This window comes from Strigops habroptila, chromosome 12 (genome assembly GCF_004027225.2).
Source record: "Strigops habroptila isolate Jane chromosome 12, bStrHab1.2.pri, whole genome shotgun sequence".
Taxonomy (NCBI): Eukaryota; Metazoa; Chordata; class Aves; order Psittaciformes; family Psittacidae; genus Strigops; species Strigops habroptila.
In genome coordinates, this window is record NC_044288.2 from 11,818,335 (window position 1) to 11,834,660 (window position 16,326).

General features: G+C 47.2%; 1 protein-coding gene across 1 annotated transcript in view; it reads right to left on the reverse strand.

Moving 5' to 3' along the window:
* Positions 1–16,326, reverse strand: part of COL23A1 (collagen type XXIII alpha 1 chain) — a 172,014-nt gene that overhangs the window by 3,993 nt on the left and 151,695 nt on the right. Inside the window, exons 6-18 of the mRNA XM_030504860.1 lie at positions 15,296–15,322; positions 13,369–13,395; positions 12,658–12,684; positions 7,100–7,135; positions 6,588–6,614; positions 6,185–6,211; positions 5,088–5,132; positions 4,293–4,355; positions 3,101–3,145; positions 2,548–2,625; positions 1,106–1,159; positions 805–849; positions 238–327 (exon numbers count right to left, since the gene is read on the reverse strand). Of these exons, the coding sequence (XP_030360720.1) occupies positions 238–327; positions 805–849; positions 1,106–1,159; positions 2,548–2,625; positions 3,101–3,145; positions 4,293–4,355; positions 5,088–5,132; positions 6,185–6,211; positions 6,588–6,614; positions 7,100–7,135; positions 12,658–12,684; positions 13,369–13,395; positions 15,296–15,322 (591 nt within the window). The remainder of the gene's footprint in view (positions 1–237; positions 328–804; positions 850–1,105; positions 1,160–2,547; positions 2,626–3,100; positions 3,146–4,292; positions 4,356–5,087; positions 5,133–6,184; positions 6,212–6,587; positions 6,615–7,099; positions 7,136–12,657; positions 12,685–13,368; positions 13,396–15,295; positions 15,323–16,326) is intronic.

Sequence of the window (16,326 nt, forward strand, 5' to 3'; positions counted from 1 at the left end):
CCAGGGGACTTTGAGGAAGCGTTTTCTTCTTGCTGCTGGCTTAGATCTCCTTCTGACTAAGCCGTTATCATCATTAGCAAAGGAAATTCAAAGCTCCCACATCCTCCAGTGCTGCAGTAACGTGATGGGGACAGGCCACTGCTTAAATCAGCAAACCCAGCCTTACCCTGAGCACTTGCAGACATCAATACATAGAAGAACCAAGCAGCAAACGTACAGGAACAGAGAGGGACGTACCGGTGGACCCGCTAAGCCCATTTCTCCTGTCTCTCCTTTCTGTCCTGTGATCCCCGTGCTGCCCTGGTCACCCTTCGCTCCTTTGGGACCCTGGAAGTTTACAGAAAACAACTTACTTACAAGAAAACCATTTAGAAACAGCCTTTCTGCTGTTTGTCTCCATATTGCAGCACGAGCTCACGAAAACAGATTTTAACATTAAAACTTACATGTGCCACTTTTGCGGGCGCAGCAGAATTTGGCTGGGCCAGAGCAGGGACTGCAGCCGCTTAGGGTTGGGAGGGTTTACAACAAGGTTTGATGCGTCTGATGAACCACTTATAAAAGGAGCCCCTCTAGCTAGGCAGATGTGGCCACGAGCAGCATCTGCGTGCTCATAGCTGAGCATGGTGCCATAGGCAAAGGGTGGTTAATGCAAGGAGATGCAGCTGAACATTATGGGGCAGAGCTTGCTCTTGGCAGGCTGAGATTTGCTTTTCACAGCGACAGCTCTCACAGACACACAATAAGCTCCTTTTCAACTCAGTTCCTGCAAGGTCTCACTTGATCCAGCCATGCCCCACGCACCTTTTCACCATCCAGCCCAGGCGGACCCGGCAAGCCCAGCTCTCCCTGCAGTGACACAAAGAAAGGGGAGCCCATGGTAAATGGAATCAGAAAATCATCTCAGGGGAGCATTTTGCAAGGAAACGAGTTATTCACGTGTATCAGCTGTTGTGGTTGTGGGTTTGCCATTGCCAGGTTTGACAGCAGCAGTAAGAATGCTTCATAGAATCATAGAATGGTTTTGCTTGGAGGACAATTTCTACATGGAGAACCACTACTGACCATATCACTCTGTAGGAAACACTGCAGAGATTGGGCTCACCTTTGGACCTGGAGCACCTTGGGGGCCCGGTGGCCCTGGGGGACCTGGTGAACCCTGAAACACAGCAAACAAAATAGGGATGAGCATGATGAATATGGCACATAATCCTTGGATGAGCTGGGAGCAGCTCCCAACCGCGATCTAAACAGACACTCGGATGATTGGGGTTGCCTGAACGTCGTGATGAGCTCAGCTGACATGAAGTAACCAAGGGCCTCTCTGGCATAGGGATGTTCATGCAAAAGGAAACACAATTGGAGCTAGCTGGGTGTACCAGTGCAGCAGCACATGTGGCAAGAGGCAACATGCCTTTAGCTGGACGTGTGGCCCCAAATCTGATGGTCTCTTTTTGCATTCTCCCCTCTCCCAGCTGGCCTGGGAAAAGCATCCTGCTGAAAACAGGGATAACCAGCCAGGGAAGTGCAATTGAAGAGGGGAAATGAAGGAGTCGGGGTGAGCAGGAAAACCTTGCACACATAAATAGGCTGGTTTTGCTGTGCATTGCTGGGTGTGGAGACCACGAACCACCTTGAGACAAACAAATAACTTGGAACTTGTGAATTATCTCAAGCAGCAAAACCTCATGTTCTCGCTCAGCTGAAAACCAAACCAGCACCACCTCCTCAAGCACCTTTTTCCATGACTGCACACTCAAATACTGTGACATTTAATCACAGCAGAATCCTTTGCAAAGCTCTGCCCATGAGACAGGTCAGCGCACAAACACTGCAAACAGCTCATAAGCAAGAAAACAGGAATGTTAGTGAGGTTCAGTGATGTGCCCTTTGGCAATCTCCGCATGCAGAACACGGGAGAGGTGCTGGGTCCAGCACATGAAGTCTCCAGATGTTTGATGGAGCCTCTCCAACCACCGCAATCCACAAACCCCACTCACAAAGCTGCATGCAGACACCTGGCAAACAGTAGTTACCATCACTTTGTGTATCCCTGCAGCCTGTTGTAAAACAATGAGGATGGGTCTCAAATATGTCTGTATTGACTCTATTCAGCTTCTTTCACCATAATGAAAATAGCAGGGTGATGCTGGGTCGGGCAGGTTAGGGCTCAGGCATCGTTTCCCTTCCTCCTGCATCCCAACTGCTACTTGCAAACAAAACCACTCCAGGGGATGCAGAGGGAAAACCACAGTTCCACAGTGTGCCATGGGAATAACACCCTGCAACCCGCAGCGTTTGAGCTGTAATTTGGCAGCTCACACTCACTGCATCAGTTACTATGCCACAGGCTGTGTTGGGGGTTGCTTTTACCTGCAGAATATTAGCTCACATCCCACAGCTGGACCCCACCATCCTGGTACCCAGCCTGAGCTCACAGCCTTGAGTTTTGCCACCTAAATATCCTAAATATCCTCAGCCCCAAGATGAAATCAACTCTTTCGCACTAACCCACAGGAATCAGCATGGTGTTGGAGCAGAGCTTACCTTGAGAGCATCCAGGATTCGGCCATCATAGTCGATCACTACAGTGTCACCCTGTTCCCCTTTCAGACCAGGGGGACCCTGCAACCAGGACAAATCCTATTTAGTTTTACAGCATCTGAGAAGCAGGTGGTACGAAAGCAGAGACCTGACCCCCAGTGTTTGGGGATCACCTTAAAACACCATTGATTTGATCCATTCCTAGTCTGACAGCTCTAACTGCCATCCAACCAAACCTCAAAAGGGCATAAATCTGTGTAAGGAACACTTGTGCTTGAACACTGCCAGGGATGGGGCAGCCACAGCTTCTCTGGGCACCCTGTGCCAGCGCCTCAGCACCCTCACAGGGAAGAGCTTCTTCCTAATATCTCCCATGGCAGTGTTCAGTTCCTACATATGGGTTTGTTTAAATAAGCATCATCTCTATTTTCTAGCACTGAACTGATCCTGAGGTGATTCAGCCACAGACTAAGCAGAAAGAGGTGGTGGGGAACAGCTCAGGTCAAGGCAAATACACAACTCCAAACAGAAAAAGCAAAACCCTGAACATCCATACCCGGGGTCCGATGGAGCCAACTCCTCCCTTCTCACCAGGTTCACCCTGAAAAGCAAAATCACATTTTTGGTTCACGGAGACCAAGGAAAATATAGGGTATTTATCTTAAAAACACTGCAACTACATGAGGTGCCAAGATACGTTTTAGATTAAGAAACTGTGCGGCACCAACAGGGAACTGCTTCTAGCAAAAAAACCAGATTTGACTTCAGAGCAAATATATTTTACACAAAATAACGTTGGCGTGAACTAGTTGACAGCAAGAAAACATCTCATTGCAGAAGAGATGGAGCAGAGCGGCCTGCTCAGGGCTGAGCATCCCGTATCCCTGTAAGGGTGATGCATGGTGCTGCTCCCCAGCTCCACTGCTTGCTCCGAGCGTGCCAAGCTCCAGCTCTTCGTGCTGAAGCTTCAGACGGCTCCACCTTTGCTTTAGGCTGAATTCTGCACATTTGGAAAGTTTCAGCTGATGCGTTTAAACCATTTTTGGGCATGAGTTTAAGGAAAAGGGCTGTGCCAAATTCCTTCCTCTCCATTTGCTGGTCAAATTAAAGCCCTCTGAAAAGTAGAAAATGGTATAAACAGAAATAGTCTCCATAGGAAAACTCAATACAGCAGATACCAAGGGAACAAACACTGCTAATGTGGTTTTAGGAAAAACATCAGTGGCTAAGGGTCACCTGAGCCCATGTTTCCTCATCATATACAGTTTCTTGCCCAAGAAGGAGCCATGACTGATATAGAAACACATCCTGCTAAATAAGAAGCAGATGAGGAAGGAATTAACAGCCCACGAATGCTGTCCGGGTCTCATCATCACCACTTAACATATCAAGATCTCTTGTTGCATTGCTTGGCAGTGATGAAGGTCAGGACAACAGGATGGCACGTAAGCGTGCTGGGCTTTGAAGTGATGCCGCTGCCATCAATGCATCCGATCAACATGGGAGCAGAGGTTCAGCTCTCTTGGGGAAAACCAGGCAATTCAATGAAAAACATCTTAAAAACTCTTACGCTGATCTCTGCTGAAATGCAGCTTTCATTGAATTACCAGAAAATAAAATACTTCTTGACATCCCCCTGTTTTGTTTCAGTTTGGGCATTTTATGAGCCTTTAGAAGGCAAAGGCCTACAATACTCTGTGCCTCAGCAGCCCTGTGCCCAGCTTCCCAGCTAATGGGCTTTTATTTACCTTGGGTCCTGGCAAGCCATCTGTGCCATTCTCTCCCTTGGGACCCACGCTTCCTTTTTCTCCCTGAAAACAAGACAATTTGGACAAATGCTATAACGGGTAGGATGGAACAGATTTATTCGGGTTACAATTGTCTTGCTTTATGTTTTCTTTTACATGGATGAGTGAGCAAAGCTCTCCTTTTAGCCTGAAATACATCACATTGCCTAGGTGCAAAACAGGAGGTTTTGAGATAAACATGAAGCTTTCTGGCTTAATGGCTGCAGGTGGGATGTTCAGCCATAAAGTTAGCCCCTAAACCACAGCATCTGGGAAAGGCTCCCATGGAGACCCCCCCCCTGCATCCACATCCCAAACCCCAGCTTCAGGCCAGCCCCAGCAACACTCCCCAATTTATTTCTGCAAGAGGAGCCTCTAAATGGCAGTTCTTTGCCATAGTCAAGTTGTGTTTGCAAACTTCTAGGAAGAGTTACTGTGGCAGAGGGATGGATTATGCTTCTCTTTCTCACTTACTTTTGTTCTTTTTCCATCTGACAGTATCACAGGATGTTTTGGGTTGAAGGGACCTTAAAGCTCATCCAGTTCCAATCCCCTGCCATGGGCAGGGACACTTTCCCCTAGAGCAGGTTGCTCCAAGCCCCTGTGTCCAACCTGGCCTTGAATACTGCCAGGGATGGGGCATGTCAGATAGAAATGTGCTTCTCAACCTGCCCCAACTGTGATACTGTGCCAAGAAAACAGATAGCCAAGGTGCTGCCAAACATTTACATTAGATGGGCACAGGGCAGAACATACCTTAGGGCCCATAAGTCCTGGTTCCCCAGGGATCCCATCATCACCCTGGTGAAACAAAAAGTGAAACACAAAGAGCTTGTACACACTCACCATAGGATCCAACACATCATTTGACCCCACTCAGTGTTGCATAGACCTGAGACCCACTCGGGTTTGCAGGAGGAACCTCTGGTGTGGTCTCCTGCTCCCACCCAGCTCTGCTTCCTCTGCTCCCAGGGAGGTGGATGGGATCTCCCAGAATTTCCTTACAGCTGGCCCTGGGGAAGGTGCCATCTCCTTTTTAATAGAAATTAAATATTTAATCCATTCAAGATCTTTTTTGGTCCCAAAGACCTGCGAGCTGCCACCCATCCTCATGGACTTCATCAGGACGCCCATCTGCCAGGTTTCCTTGTTCCACTCATCATGTTTCATTGTTCTCTTGGAGTAAAACCACTCCACAGGTGCTGAAGAGATTAATTTTACAGGCCAGTTATGAATTGGCCACGTCTGTTTTGGGAGCAAAGCAGTAAGAGTGAAAGGCTGGGACCTGTCAGTGCTTTGCTTCACTTAAAGGCAGTGATTTATCCACTGCTTGGTGGCACCACCAGAAGAAAACATGGAGAACTGGGGCATGCAAATCTCCTGCAGTCTTCAACACCCGACCCAAGCAGTGTGCTTGTCCTCAAGAGAGTGGCAATCCCCATGAGACCGAGGTGCTGTGTGATGGTGCCTGCCCCAGGAACCTCAAAAACCCATCCCGGGGGCAGATAACAGTCCCCAGGCGCTTCTTGGTTCAGCTTGAATTATTGGAGAGAAAGGGCTCAAGACCTACTGCTTTGCTTGGCATTTGCTATTTCATTCTTTGTCTATTGGGCAGATGTGATTGCAGCTTCTGGCTTGCTCGTGGTAATGAAAACCAGGCTGCAGGCACAGCCGTGCCCATGCTTTGGGGTTGCTTGGGAGAGAAACCCCAGGGAACGCACGGAAGGGCTCAGTATGCATGGATTCTCCATTGGTCTCTGGCAGTGGTTTCTTTAGTTGAGCACAGAGCAGAGCAAAAGGAAATAATAATAATAAAATATATACATACATATATAAAAAAATCACTATTTTACCTTTTTCCCTTGGATACCAGGCTCACCCTTCAACAGCAACACACACAGAGGAGAAAAGTTTAGGGACATAACAGAAAATAAGCCAAATTGTGTGGATAGTCAAAATTAATTGTAACATTCAAACACTTGGCTTGTGTTGATCATCTTGACACCCCCCCCCTGCAAATGCAAGAAAGCACATTCCCACAGCACACCAGCTTCCAGCCCCCCATGGATCCTTCCACCCCTATTTCAAGGTTTTAGCACAGGCAGTGGTTTGATACTGAGTAGGTGACACTTTCAGACCAGCTCCGAGTCAATGGCTAATGAACATATGAACATATGAGTGCAAGTCCAGTGCAGAAAAGGTATGTTCAGTATTTCCTGTTAAAATTAGGCAGATGAGAAATTACTTATTACCCACCTTTGGTCCTGGAGGTCCCCTGGCACCCTGTTGAAAATAAGAGCGGTTGTTTGACTATTAATAAAGTATAACAGGATAAAAACATTCCCAACAGATGCCAACTTCTCACCTTCCCTTACAATTCCAGCTGTAACTTCTCTGTCCTCCCAATAAATAACACATATTCTTTTAGGTCTTGTGTATTTCATGGATAATAAACACCTTTTTATCTAACCTAGACCGTAGTGAACTGGAGTTTCAATGCCAAGATGCTTCAGAGGGGCAGAAGTGGGGATACAGGAGCAGCACATCCCTCCAGAGGAGCCAAGGGGACAAAGACCGGCCTCTCTTCTCCCCAGGGCACAGGTATCCCTGGGCAAACATCCATTTTAATGCACCTATAATTTCCCATGGGGTTTCTTTGCTGTCCATAAGCAATGACACAAACCCGCTTGCTGCAGCGAGCTGAAGGGGGATGTAAAGTGAGAGGGGCGAGGGGCACACACATACGGATGCTCCTGGGCAATACTAACCACGAGGCCTTCCTCTCCCGGCTCGCCTTTGAGACCCTGCAAAGTAAAAAGGTCAACATTGAAGCTATTGCCCTGATTCTCCAGAATGCTCATCCACAATCAGAATGTTCAGCAACCTTATGGTTTAGCCTATTTTCGTTTATTAAATAGATTGCCAGCGATCTGGAGATTTGCAACAGCTCATCCAATAGCCACAGACTGGGAAAGAGATCTCCGTGCTCTTCCAGTTACAACCAGCACCTGCAAATACACGCTCCAAACCAGCTCTTTGCTCCAAAACCAAAGATGGAATGATGGAACGCCACCTCCTGCTCCCTTGGCCCCATGCCCCAAGGCTTTGCTGTATGAGCAGCATCAGCATGGCTCAGGCTGGGGACCCAGTGGTTAGGGTGGCAGCGCTAGGATAGGGGACACCCTTCGCTCTCCTCTTCCTCACTGGGGTGGGCACTGCCCAGCATGTGCTCTCTGCGCTTCTCCCATCCTTACAGGGGGGCCTGAAGGTCCTCTTGGTCCATCCTTTCCCGTGTCACCAGGAGGCCCCCGGGCACCTGGGGGTCCTGGAGGACCGGGGGGACCAGTGGCTCCATCTCGACCTTGATCACCCTGGAAGAAGTTCACACAGACACGATGAGGTGAAGCAGCACCGGCAAGAGGTGGCCCCAAGACATGCACTGCATCCCTGGGCCATCAGCACCCCGGCCTCTGCTGTCCCAGAGGAATGTAGTTACAGCTTCCAATTGGGAAGGCTGGAAGTGAGCTCATGGCCAATTCACACCCTTTGGGTCTGGTTTCTTAACCAGGATTTTGCTCAATGCCTTCCAATGAGGTTTTAGCTCATTAAGTGCTTGCCCAGTGACTGTCTGCATGGAAACTACTAGAAATAACCAGACCCAACAACATGCTGGCATGGGGCATGCACACACTCCCACAGCTCAGTGCACCACACCAAAACACCCACAAAAATAAGCAGCACTTAATTGTATGCTTTTAATACAGCCAAGGTCATATACGAACATCCAGCATAAGTCACACTGTGCATTGCTTGGATGCAAAGGAAACAGCAGCAGCTGTATCTATGTGTGATTGTGAAGGTTTGGTGGGTGCCCACTCTTGGGGGTGCTCCCATGGGGCTCCACCACCCAGTTATCAGTTCCCAACCCGCCCAAGGCTCTGGCTGGGCACATCCATGCAGATGCACAATGGAAAACCTCACGGAAAGGCGACCTCATAAATCTTCTAGCAACATCTGGAAGAGTCACCACTGAGGCAGTAAGAGGACTGTGCTTAATATGTGGTCTGCCCTTAAATCGAGGACAAGTGTGGGATTTTTCACAAGTCCTTAAGTGACTTAGCAGCACAGATCCCACGGCCTTTCAACAAGATCTGTGCTCCTAAATCACTTGCATAGTGGGAAAAAAAAAGCCCATTGCAAATGCTGAACACTGCATCCAATTATGTCAAGAGTCACTGAGTTTTGCCTAATTATAACGTCACAGGGTAAGAGGATTCAGAGAACTCTAGTTTTAAAGAATTTTATTTTACCAGCACTGTTCATATCAACATCTCTAGGACTTTGCTGCTTGATTCCCAGTTCTCAAAGGACCAAATACTAAAGCCCATCACTTTTATGTTCCTCTGCTTTGACAAAACTCCCCTTGAATTCCAATGCGGTTTCACTTAGGCACACTCCCAACAAGCGCCTCTGAACGTAGTAGTGACAATAATGCACTATCAGCCAGAAAGCAGCAACAAAAGCAACTCAAAGAACCACAGCAAACCAGCATGTTTGATAAGTCTACCTTGAGCACTCGCCGGCTAAAGACAAGCTGATCATTAGCCAGAAATCCATGACTGAGGTGAGGAAAAACCATCTAGCCAGGTACAGTGGAAGGCAGAGGAGGAAAGAGCAAGAGTTTAAGATGAAAGCACAGCAGAAGAGTGAGTTTTAAAGGCTGTAACAATAATATAACATTTTTTCTTTGATAATTAATTGCTGAAGGAGGAAAACTAATGTAGGTAGCCAACAGTGGTTGTTTTAACGTTCTGGATACTTTGGAGCTTGGTAGTTAGTAAACAGAGGGAAACAAGTATCTTTTCGTTAGTTTACTGCACAATAGGACATTCAAAGCAGCTGGGGTACAGAGGATTTCCCTACTGCAGGGCTTTCTGCAGAATAAAGAGCATTATTCCAGCAGATCCCACAGGGATATATCCCAGCATTTCTCCCGAGACCAAATACTATCTTTTTTTCAGAGGCTAAAATGAATGCTAATGTATTCCCCAGCCCATAAAATGCAGACAAATCTCTCAGATTCATATGATGCAAAAACAATGTATTCAGACCATGTCAGTAGTCATTGCTATTGTCTTTTAGCCTTTCCACTTATCTATCTAGGGAGAAGAGACATTTCCTTTCTCAGGACATTGCTTGTGTCTCCCTTTCCCCCCATCCATCCCTGCACATGTCCACAGGAGGACCAAAGCCAATGGTGCGAAGCCACAAGAAGCTCTGTGAGAACACAAAGCACATCCTCCACGAAGATTTTGGAAGGTTTCTAAGGGTCAAACCTCTTATCCATTCATCCAGGGACCTTTTAAACCTTTCACACAAACAACAGATAGCCCCAAACCTGAGTTTTGGGGTCAATATTGCACAGGCAAACCCACCTCTTGCCCAGCTCCCAGGACAGGCTTAGTAGCAGGCATGCATAGGTACATCGAGCATGGATGTTCTAACACAATCGTCTTAGAAAGCGAAGAGAAAGGCAGCCACATGGGAAAAACTGATCAACCCTGGCAAACAAACTCCTCCCAAGGATTTCTTTCAAGCCATTCTGCGGAGGAACAATGCTGAAACCCTCAGATTTTAAAACCCCAAGTTGATGCCACACTGAAATGAATGGAGACAGAGAGCCCTAGCGCTTGGCCAGATCTTCCAGATACTACAGAAACCAAAAAGGCTCTACTGGGAGAAAAGGGTTTTGTGGTAGACCCAAAGGACTGAGTTTTATGGCTTCTTATGTGCATGAAGATACGCAAGAGCATTAACTGGGATTTGCAGAAAAACCCAAGGAGTAAGTCAGGAACTGAAACCTTTTTCTTACCCCTCAGACTGCTGAGCACCACCCAAGTAAAGAGCTTCCAAGCTCAGGGAGCGGGTCTGGTTTCTAAAACAGTCCTTTTCATTAGTGTAGCAATACATTTGATTTCAAGAGAGGAGTACAAGCACAAGTATCAGGGCACAGCGGTCCCAGCCTTGGCAGCATCCTGCTTCAACTCCCTCTTTCCAACCTAGAGCAGAGGGAATCTGTTCTCGGTGCCTTCTTTTAAACACGCTCACATGCTTTTTGTCAGTGTGTCTGATTACGTTTATTCCACATCCTGACAAGGTGAGGCTGCGCAAAAACCCTCCTGATGCCATTTGCAAGAACTAGTGCCCAGTGCCTAAGACAACCCAATGCGAACTCTTCATTCAGCTCTCCAAAATCACTCTCCAACAACTGCCATCAGGCCCATTCACACGTGCAATAGTCTCTTTTTTGTCTGTGCTGGTTGCAGGTGTTTAATAAAGACAGAAAGAGAAGCAGTGCAGACAGGAACACGTTCAGTAGCTAGTCTCTAATTGCCTTCATCTCACTTCCACTGAGACGAATCTGCCTTGGGCATCATTCTCTTTTAATCTATCATTCCTAATGATAATATTTTAGTGCTCACTGACACACATTATCCCCACTCCACTGCCCGTAGACAAACATTTACAAGAGAGAGGGCACTGGATATATCCCTAGTTATTTATCCTCCCCTTGATGCGATGACTTGCTGCAACACATCTTTCAAAATCAGCTGAACAAAGCCAGCACTGAAACTTGAGGAAGAAGATAGATTACATTAAGAAATAAAACCCAATCTGTGCCAGATGGTATTAAGAAGTTTTATATCCAATCCATAACCCTGTCTGCAGACATAAAGGATGCTATTTTCAAAGCCAGGCACCAGTTTCCACACCTACTTGTGCATGGCTCTGCCCAGGCTTGTTTCTCTCCCTTTCTTCCCAAATTGTTTGTAAGCTTTTACATTGCTCTTGTGCAAAAGGACATAAATTAATCTAAAAGTAACGCAGATCAGGATTAAACAAAAAAAGCTCATATTTTCATTGGTAGGTTAAAGCATGGGACAAGAGTTACCTCGGGAGCTGGCACTTGCCCCTGTGAGTCCAGATGGAGCCTGTCCCCTGAGCATCTCCCGCAGCAGGAAGTGGGTTCCCACATCATCCAGCAGCACAGAGCACAGCAGCCTTGAGCAGCATCTCCTCTGGAATTGCCCAAGTCACCAGCCTCAAAGTCATCCACAGCCCCAGTCAGGGAGTGAAAGCTCACACTCATGTGCTGCTGAATCACCTCCTAAAGCCTTTTCTGAGTATGGGGTGGGCACCTGGGCAACGTTGGGTCCTTACGCCAAGCCCCTCCTTAGCCATGCAGGGCATAAATCTACGGGAGAAGTTTTAGGGGCCCTCGGAGCCCAAGAGTGACGTTTCCAAATGTACCCAAGGTGGTTGGGAGCTGCTTCAGGAAGTGATACCAACTTCAAATACCGACTTAGGAGCCTCCAGGGGAAAAGAGAAAAATGACTCCAAGGCATCTCTGCCCACATTAACCACTGAGGTCCTGGCTGCGCTTCCAGCAACCACATCAAAACCTACCAACTGGCCCTTAGATGCCAGCTCCAAATCTGGCCTCTGCATGGGCACCATACATCAGCATCTCAGCACATCTCCACCATGGGGTTCCCAGCAGGAGCCCATAACTCACCTCTGTTACTGTGACAGAGCCCACCTTGGAAATACCACACACCTCATAGTAAGCCTTCCTGTTTCATCCCCAACATGGGAGACTTTGTGCTACTGCTGCCATCACCAGCACCACAGGGAGGACCATGGGACAGCCACATTCCTGTTGCGCCCCATGGGGACCTATCCTGATGCACTGCAGTAGATCTCAATTCCATGCAGCCCCATGAGAGCCATTTCCACAAAACTCCACTAATTTCCACACATTACAGCCAAAACAGTTTCCCCTCATTATACAGTTAATTTAAACCCTTTCTTTTCAAAGGCAGCCTTTGGAGTGCGACCACACTTCCAGGTGGGTAACTCAGCAAGAGAGAAGGAACTTTCCATCCTATACAACACCGTGCCAGGCCTTTCCTTGGGACACTAGGTCTTACCAGCACATACTGGTGCTCTAATGCAAACAAATGAGTAGCACAGATTCAAGAGAAACACGGAGCTTGCCTCTGACACTGGAAGAGGCAATTTGGGATAGGCAAATCCAGTAAAAGCGAAAACCTTCATGAAGTACCCAAAGGTCTTCAACTCTTGTTTCCCCCATGGTCAAAGACAGGAAAACCACCACAAAGAGCTCCAATAGCAAAATTAAACGTTTCCAGAACTGTTGCCCTACCTCAGTTTGCAGTGACAAAGTTGCACAAAGCCTTGTTTTGTGCAATGACCAAACCCAACCAGATCTTAGTACAAATCAATGTGCTGTGTCACTACTTACCCTTGGGCCGATGTCCCCTGCTTCACCCTGTGCATCAGGCAAAACAGCAAGGGTCAGCTATTAGAGTTCAAATTGCAACCACAAAGGACCAAGCACAGGGTCAGCTGGATGTGGGAACAGCACAGAAGGGAAGTGGCAAGAGTCCTATTGCTTAACGTATTCAAAACTAGGGAGGAGAAGGGCTTGAGACAACACAATAGGGATGATTCTGCCCTGGCAGGCAATGAAACAGATAATAAATCAGAAATAGCAGATTGTTTCCAACTCTAAGGCTCCCCTAGCAACTGCTTATGTCCTACACATGTGAGGATTAACTTCACTTTCAGTACAGTAACGACCTTCTTCGGCTGATCTAGTTTCATGGGAGGATGACATGCAAACAGAGAGCGATGGAGGCCGCAGCCTTGCTCTTGGAGGAAGGCAAGAAGAGAGCTGTATGCCACTCTCCTAACCCTTAAGGGGTTACCAGGAACCCTACAGCATGGATGAACTTTAAGGACATACTTATTCCTAATATTTGCAATTATTTCTGTCCTCCCCTTCCCGGGGTTTTCCTAAGAGCAACCTGAGAACCCGCTGTCACAGCTCCACATCCCAACAAAACCCATTGGTAATGTCATGCTGGTGTATTTGGGGTAACCTGAAGGAATTACAGCAGGAGGAGAATATACAACTGCTTCCCCTAAAGCCACATATTAATGCAGTCTTTACCTTTTCCCCTTTTGGTCCTGGAGGTCCCTGGAAACACATAAGAAGGATCCAAGTTAAGAAATGGCAGAATCATCAATGCACATAACATCACTGCATTTATCAATTCACAAACCCAAGCCACGTTCACAATCATCAAGTTAAACATGCTATGATTTTAAGCTGTACACTGCTTTACATGAACAGCACTCTCCCCAAAAGCACCAACAAGGTCCTGCCTGCTCTTGCCAGGACAGAGGACCAGAGAAGGACCGGGGCAGGGCAGGCAGCGTGACAGCCGCTCACAAACACATGACTCTAAAATAGATGCAAGAGATTTCTTGAAGTATTAAATCACTTCTAGAAAAACACATGCTCAGCATATCATTACAACAATTATACATCTGTTTGAAATAAACAAGGAGGATGGGCTGCTTTCTTTGGCCTATTTGTTGAAGACATAAGTCATCTTCCCTCTAAGCAGCTTTCTGTAAGGCAGGCAGGCAGAGACACTCTGCAGCCCCTAAGAGAAGTCACAGAGCAATGCTTTGATGTGCCTGCTCTGCATCCTCCTTCCAGCACAGAAAAATACTGAATCTTGGGGGTCAGCCCAATTCATGGTGTTTGCTGAGGCTGGAGCTGGTGGGATGCAGTGGGGTAAAGTCAGCAAAGAGGCTGGCGGTGGCAGCATCTGCATCTCCATGCAGCATCCATCCCGCTGCTCATTTAGCTCAGAAGCAAGGCTGCTGGCCCCTTACCCTCATGGAAGAGATGATAAACAGTCTGGTTTGAGTCTGGCCATTTGATAAGTTTGCTTTCTCGATGAGATGTTCCCTGCCTCTCACTCAGAGTTCCAGTGCACACACACAACTCGCAGCAGTCCACATCCATGCGCCTGCCAAGGGCAGTGGGCGCAGGAGCCTGCTGGTGCTGCTGCTGGGGTTTGTGCTGCTCTTCCATCACGGGGCTTTGCTAATTCAAAGCCAAACCCTGAGCCCAGTGGTCTGAGCTGGCCTTTTTACTTTTTTAATGCTTTATTTCTAGGTTTCTTCTCATCACATTTGTTACCTTAAGAGATAGGATGAAGAACCACAGCAATGTACAGCTATAGCAAAACACTCCCGAACTGGCTAGAAATAAGCATCCGGAATAACTTTTGATTGCAAAGCCTGAACAATTCTGCCCACTTTGAAAATCACAGTTCGTTTAGGACCAGAGCTTGAAAAGATTTCAAATGGTGCCCTCTAGTGAACGTGGTGGAATAGAGTGGGATTTTGGCACAAACTAGAGATGCGACCTCGTGTAGCAACCATCCAGCTGAAGGGATCGGAGCTGGCTGGGGTAAAGCCAGCATAAAACTAAAAAAGTCTGTGTTTCTGTAAAATAAGTAAGAAAAAAGAGCAGAGAACCTGAGTAACTGAAGGGCTTCCAAGCAAAAATGAAGTCAAGAAAACAGCTCATAAAGTAAAGCCCAGGCTGTTCCACAAAGCATTGGATGGACACCGAGCACTCTCAAGCAGTTCCCATCTGGGCTTCTCTGGGGGAAAATGGACCCAATTTGGGAACAATTATCCTCATGGTAGCCCTTTTTAGTGCCAAAGCATGCAACCACGATCACTGGCTTTGCTTCTCCCAAGGTGCTACTGGGGTTTATTTCCCAACTTGGCCTGCTGCAAAGCCTTCACTAGCCAAGATGAGCTGACAGGTAAAGCAAAGCTCACCTTGAGTCTGTGCCGGCCAGCCCTGGCTCACAATATAAACTTGCATATGTTACAGACCATAGAAGAATTTTCCTAAATACAATCTCACCTCCTAAACAGTTACACATGTAGTAATGAACAAGTGAGAGTTGAGATTCTGCCTTTTTCTTTTAGAAATGTTGTGCATTCTATTCACAATGCACAGCAGTGTGAATAAAGACATGTTACATTTGGCACTTGGTGCTACTTACTGGTTTGCCATCCAAACCAAGAGGCCCCTGGAAAAGGAAGCAAAAGACAATGTTATTGAAAAACAGAAAAAGTAAAAAAGAACCCCACCAATTTACAGACATAGCGATCATTCATGCTCTGAAAGAGGCTCTACTTGCTTATAGTACTATCTTTGGCTATGTTACTTGTACACCTAATCCCTCATCCATGCAATCCAGCAGGAAGGTTTCACAGAAGTGCAGTAAGAGGCATTAAACAATTTGCAGAGGATGAAGGAGCATGAAAGGAAGTGACAGGATTAGTGACAGGGACAAGGTGGCACTGCTCTGGCAGCGAAACATGCCTGACTTGGTTAAACTGAGCAGATCCTGGGCCTGATTCACACCAACCTCGCACCTGAACTATTTGTTTTGCAAAAGGACCTGCTGAAACGCTACCATTTTACCCAAGATGTGGGGATCAGCCATCACCCTCAGTCCGTAATGGTGAATCTCATTGATGGGTGTCTTGCTGCAGAAGAAGGAAGGGCGCATCTGCCCCGTGGGATGATACCTACATGCTTGGCTCACCTGCAGTGGTACAAAGCTGAAAGCACACTTGTATCTGCAGGACCAAGCACTTAAGTTACCTAAGTTCTTCCCCAGGTCTCCCTTTCTAGGGCTGCTGAAGGGGTGCATGGCAAATCAACACGAAAAATGGTTGTTTCCCTACTGTTTCTAGTATGTAAACCCTTAATTGACATGAAGTCACTGAACATAGGAAACCTTGCTTTTGAGAAAGGATGCATGTGGGGAGAGGAAGCACAAGTCCTCGAAGGTCCATGGATGAACCCAAAGCTGCTGTCAGCTGGAGCTGGCACACAGGCACTTGGGGATGAAGAGGAGCACACAACAGTTAAGGTAAATCCCAGAACTGCATTCCCACTGATCCACAAACTGCCATCCAAGAGCTTAAAACCTTTCCTTGTTTAAACCTAAAGAAGGCTCAGCCCTGCAAACTGTTCCCGAAGTGACATGGCGCAATGGTTGTTATTCAGCAAAGCCCTCAGACA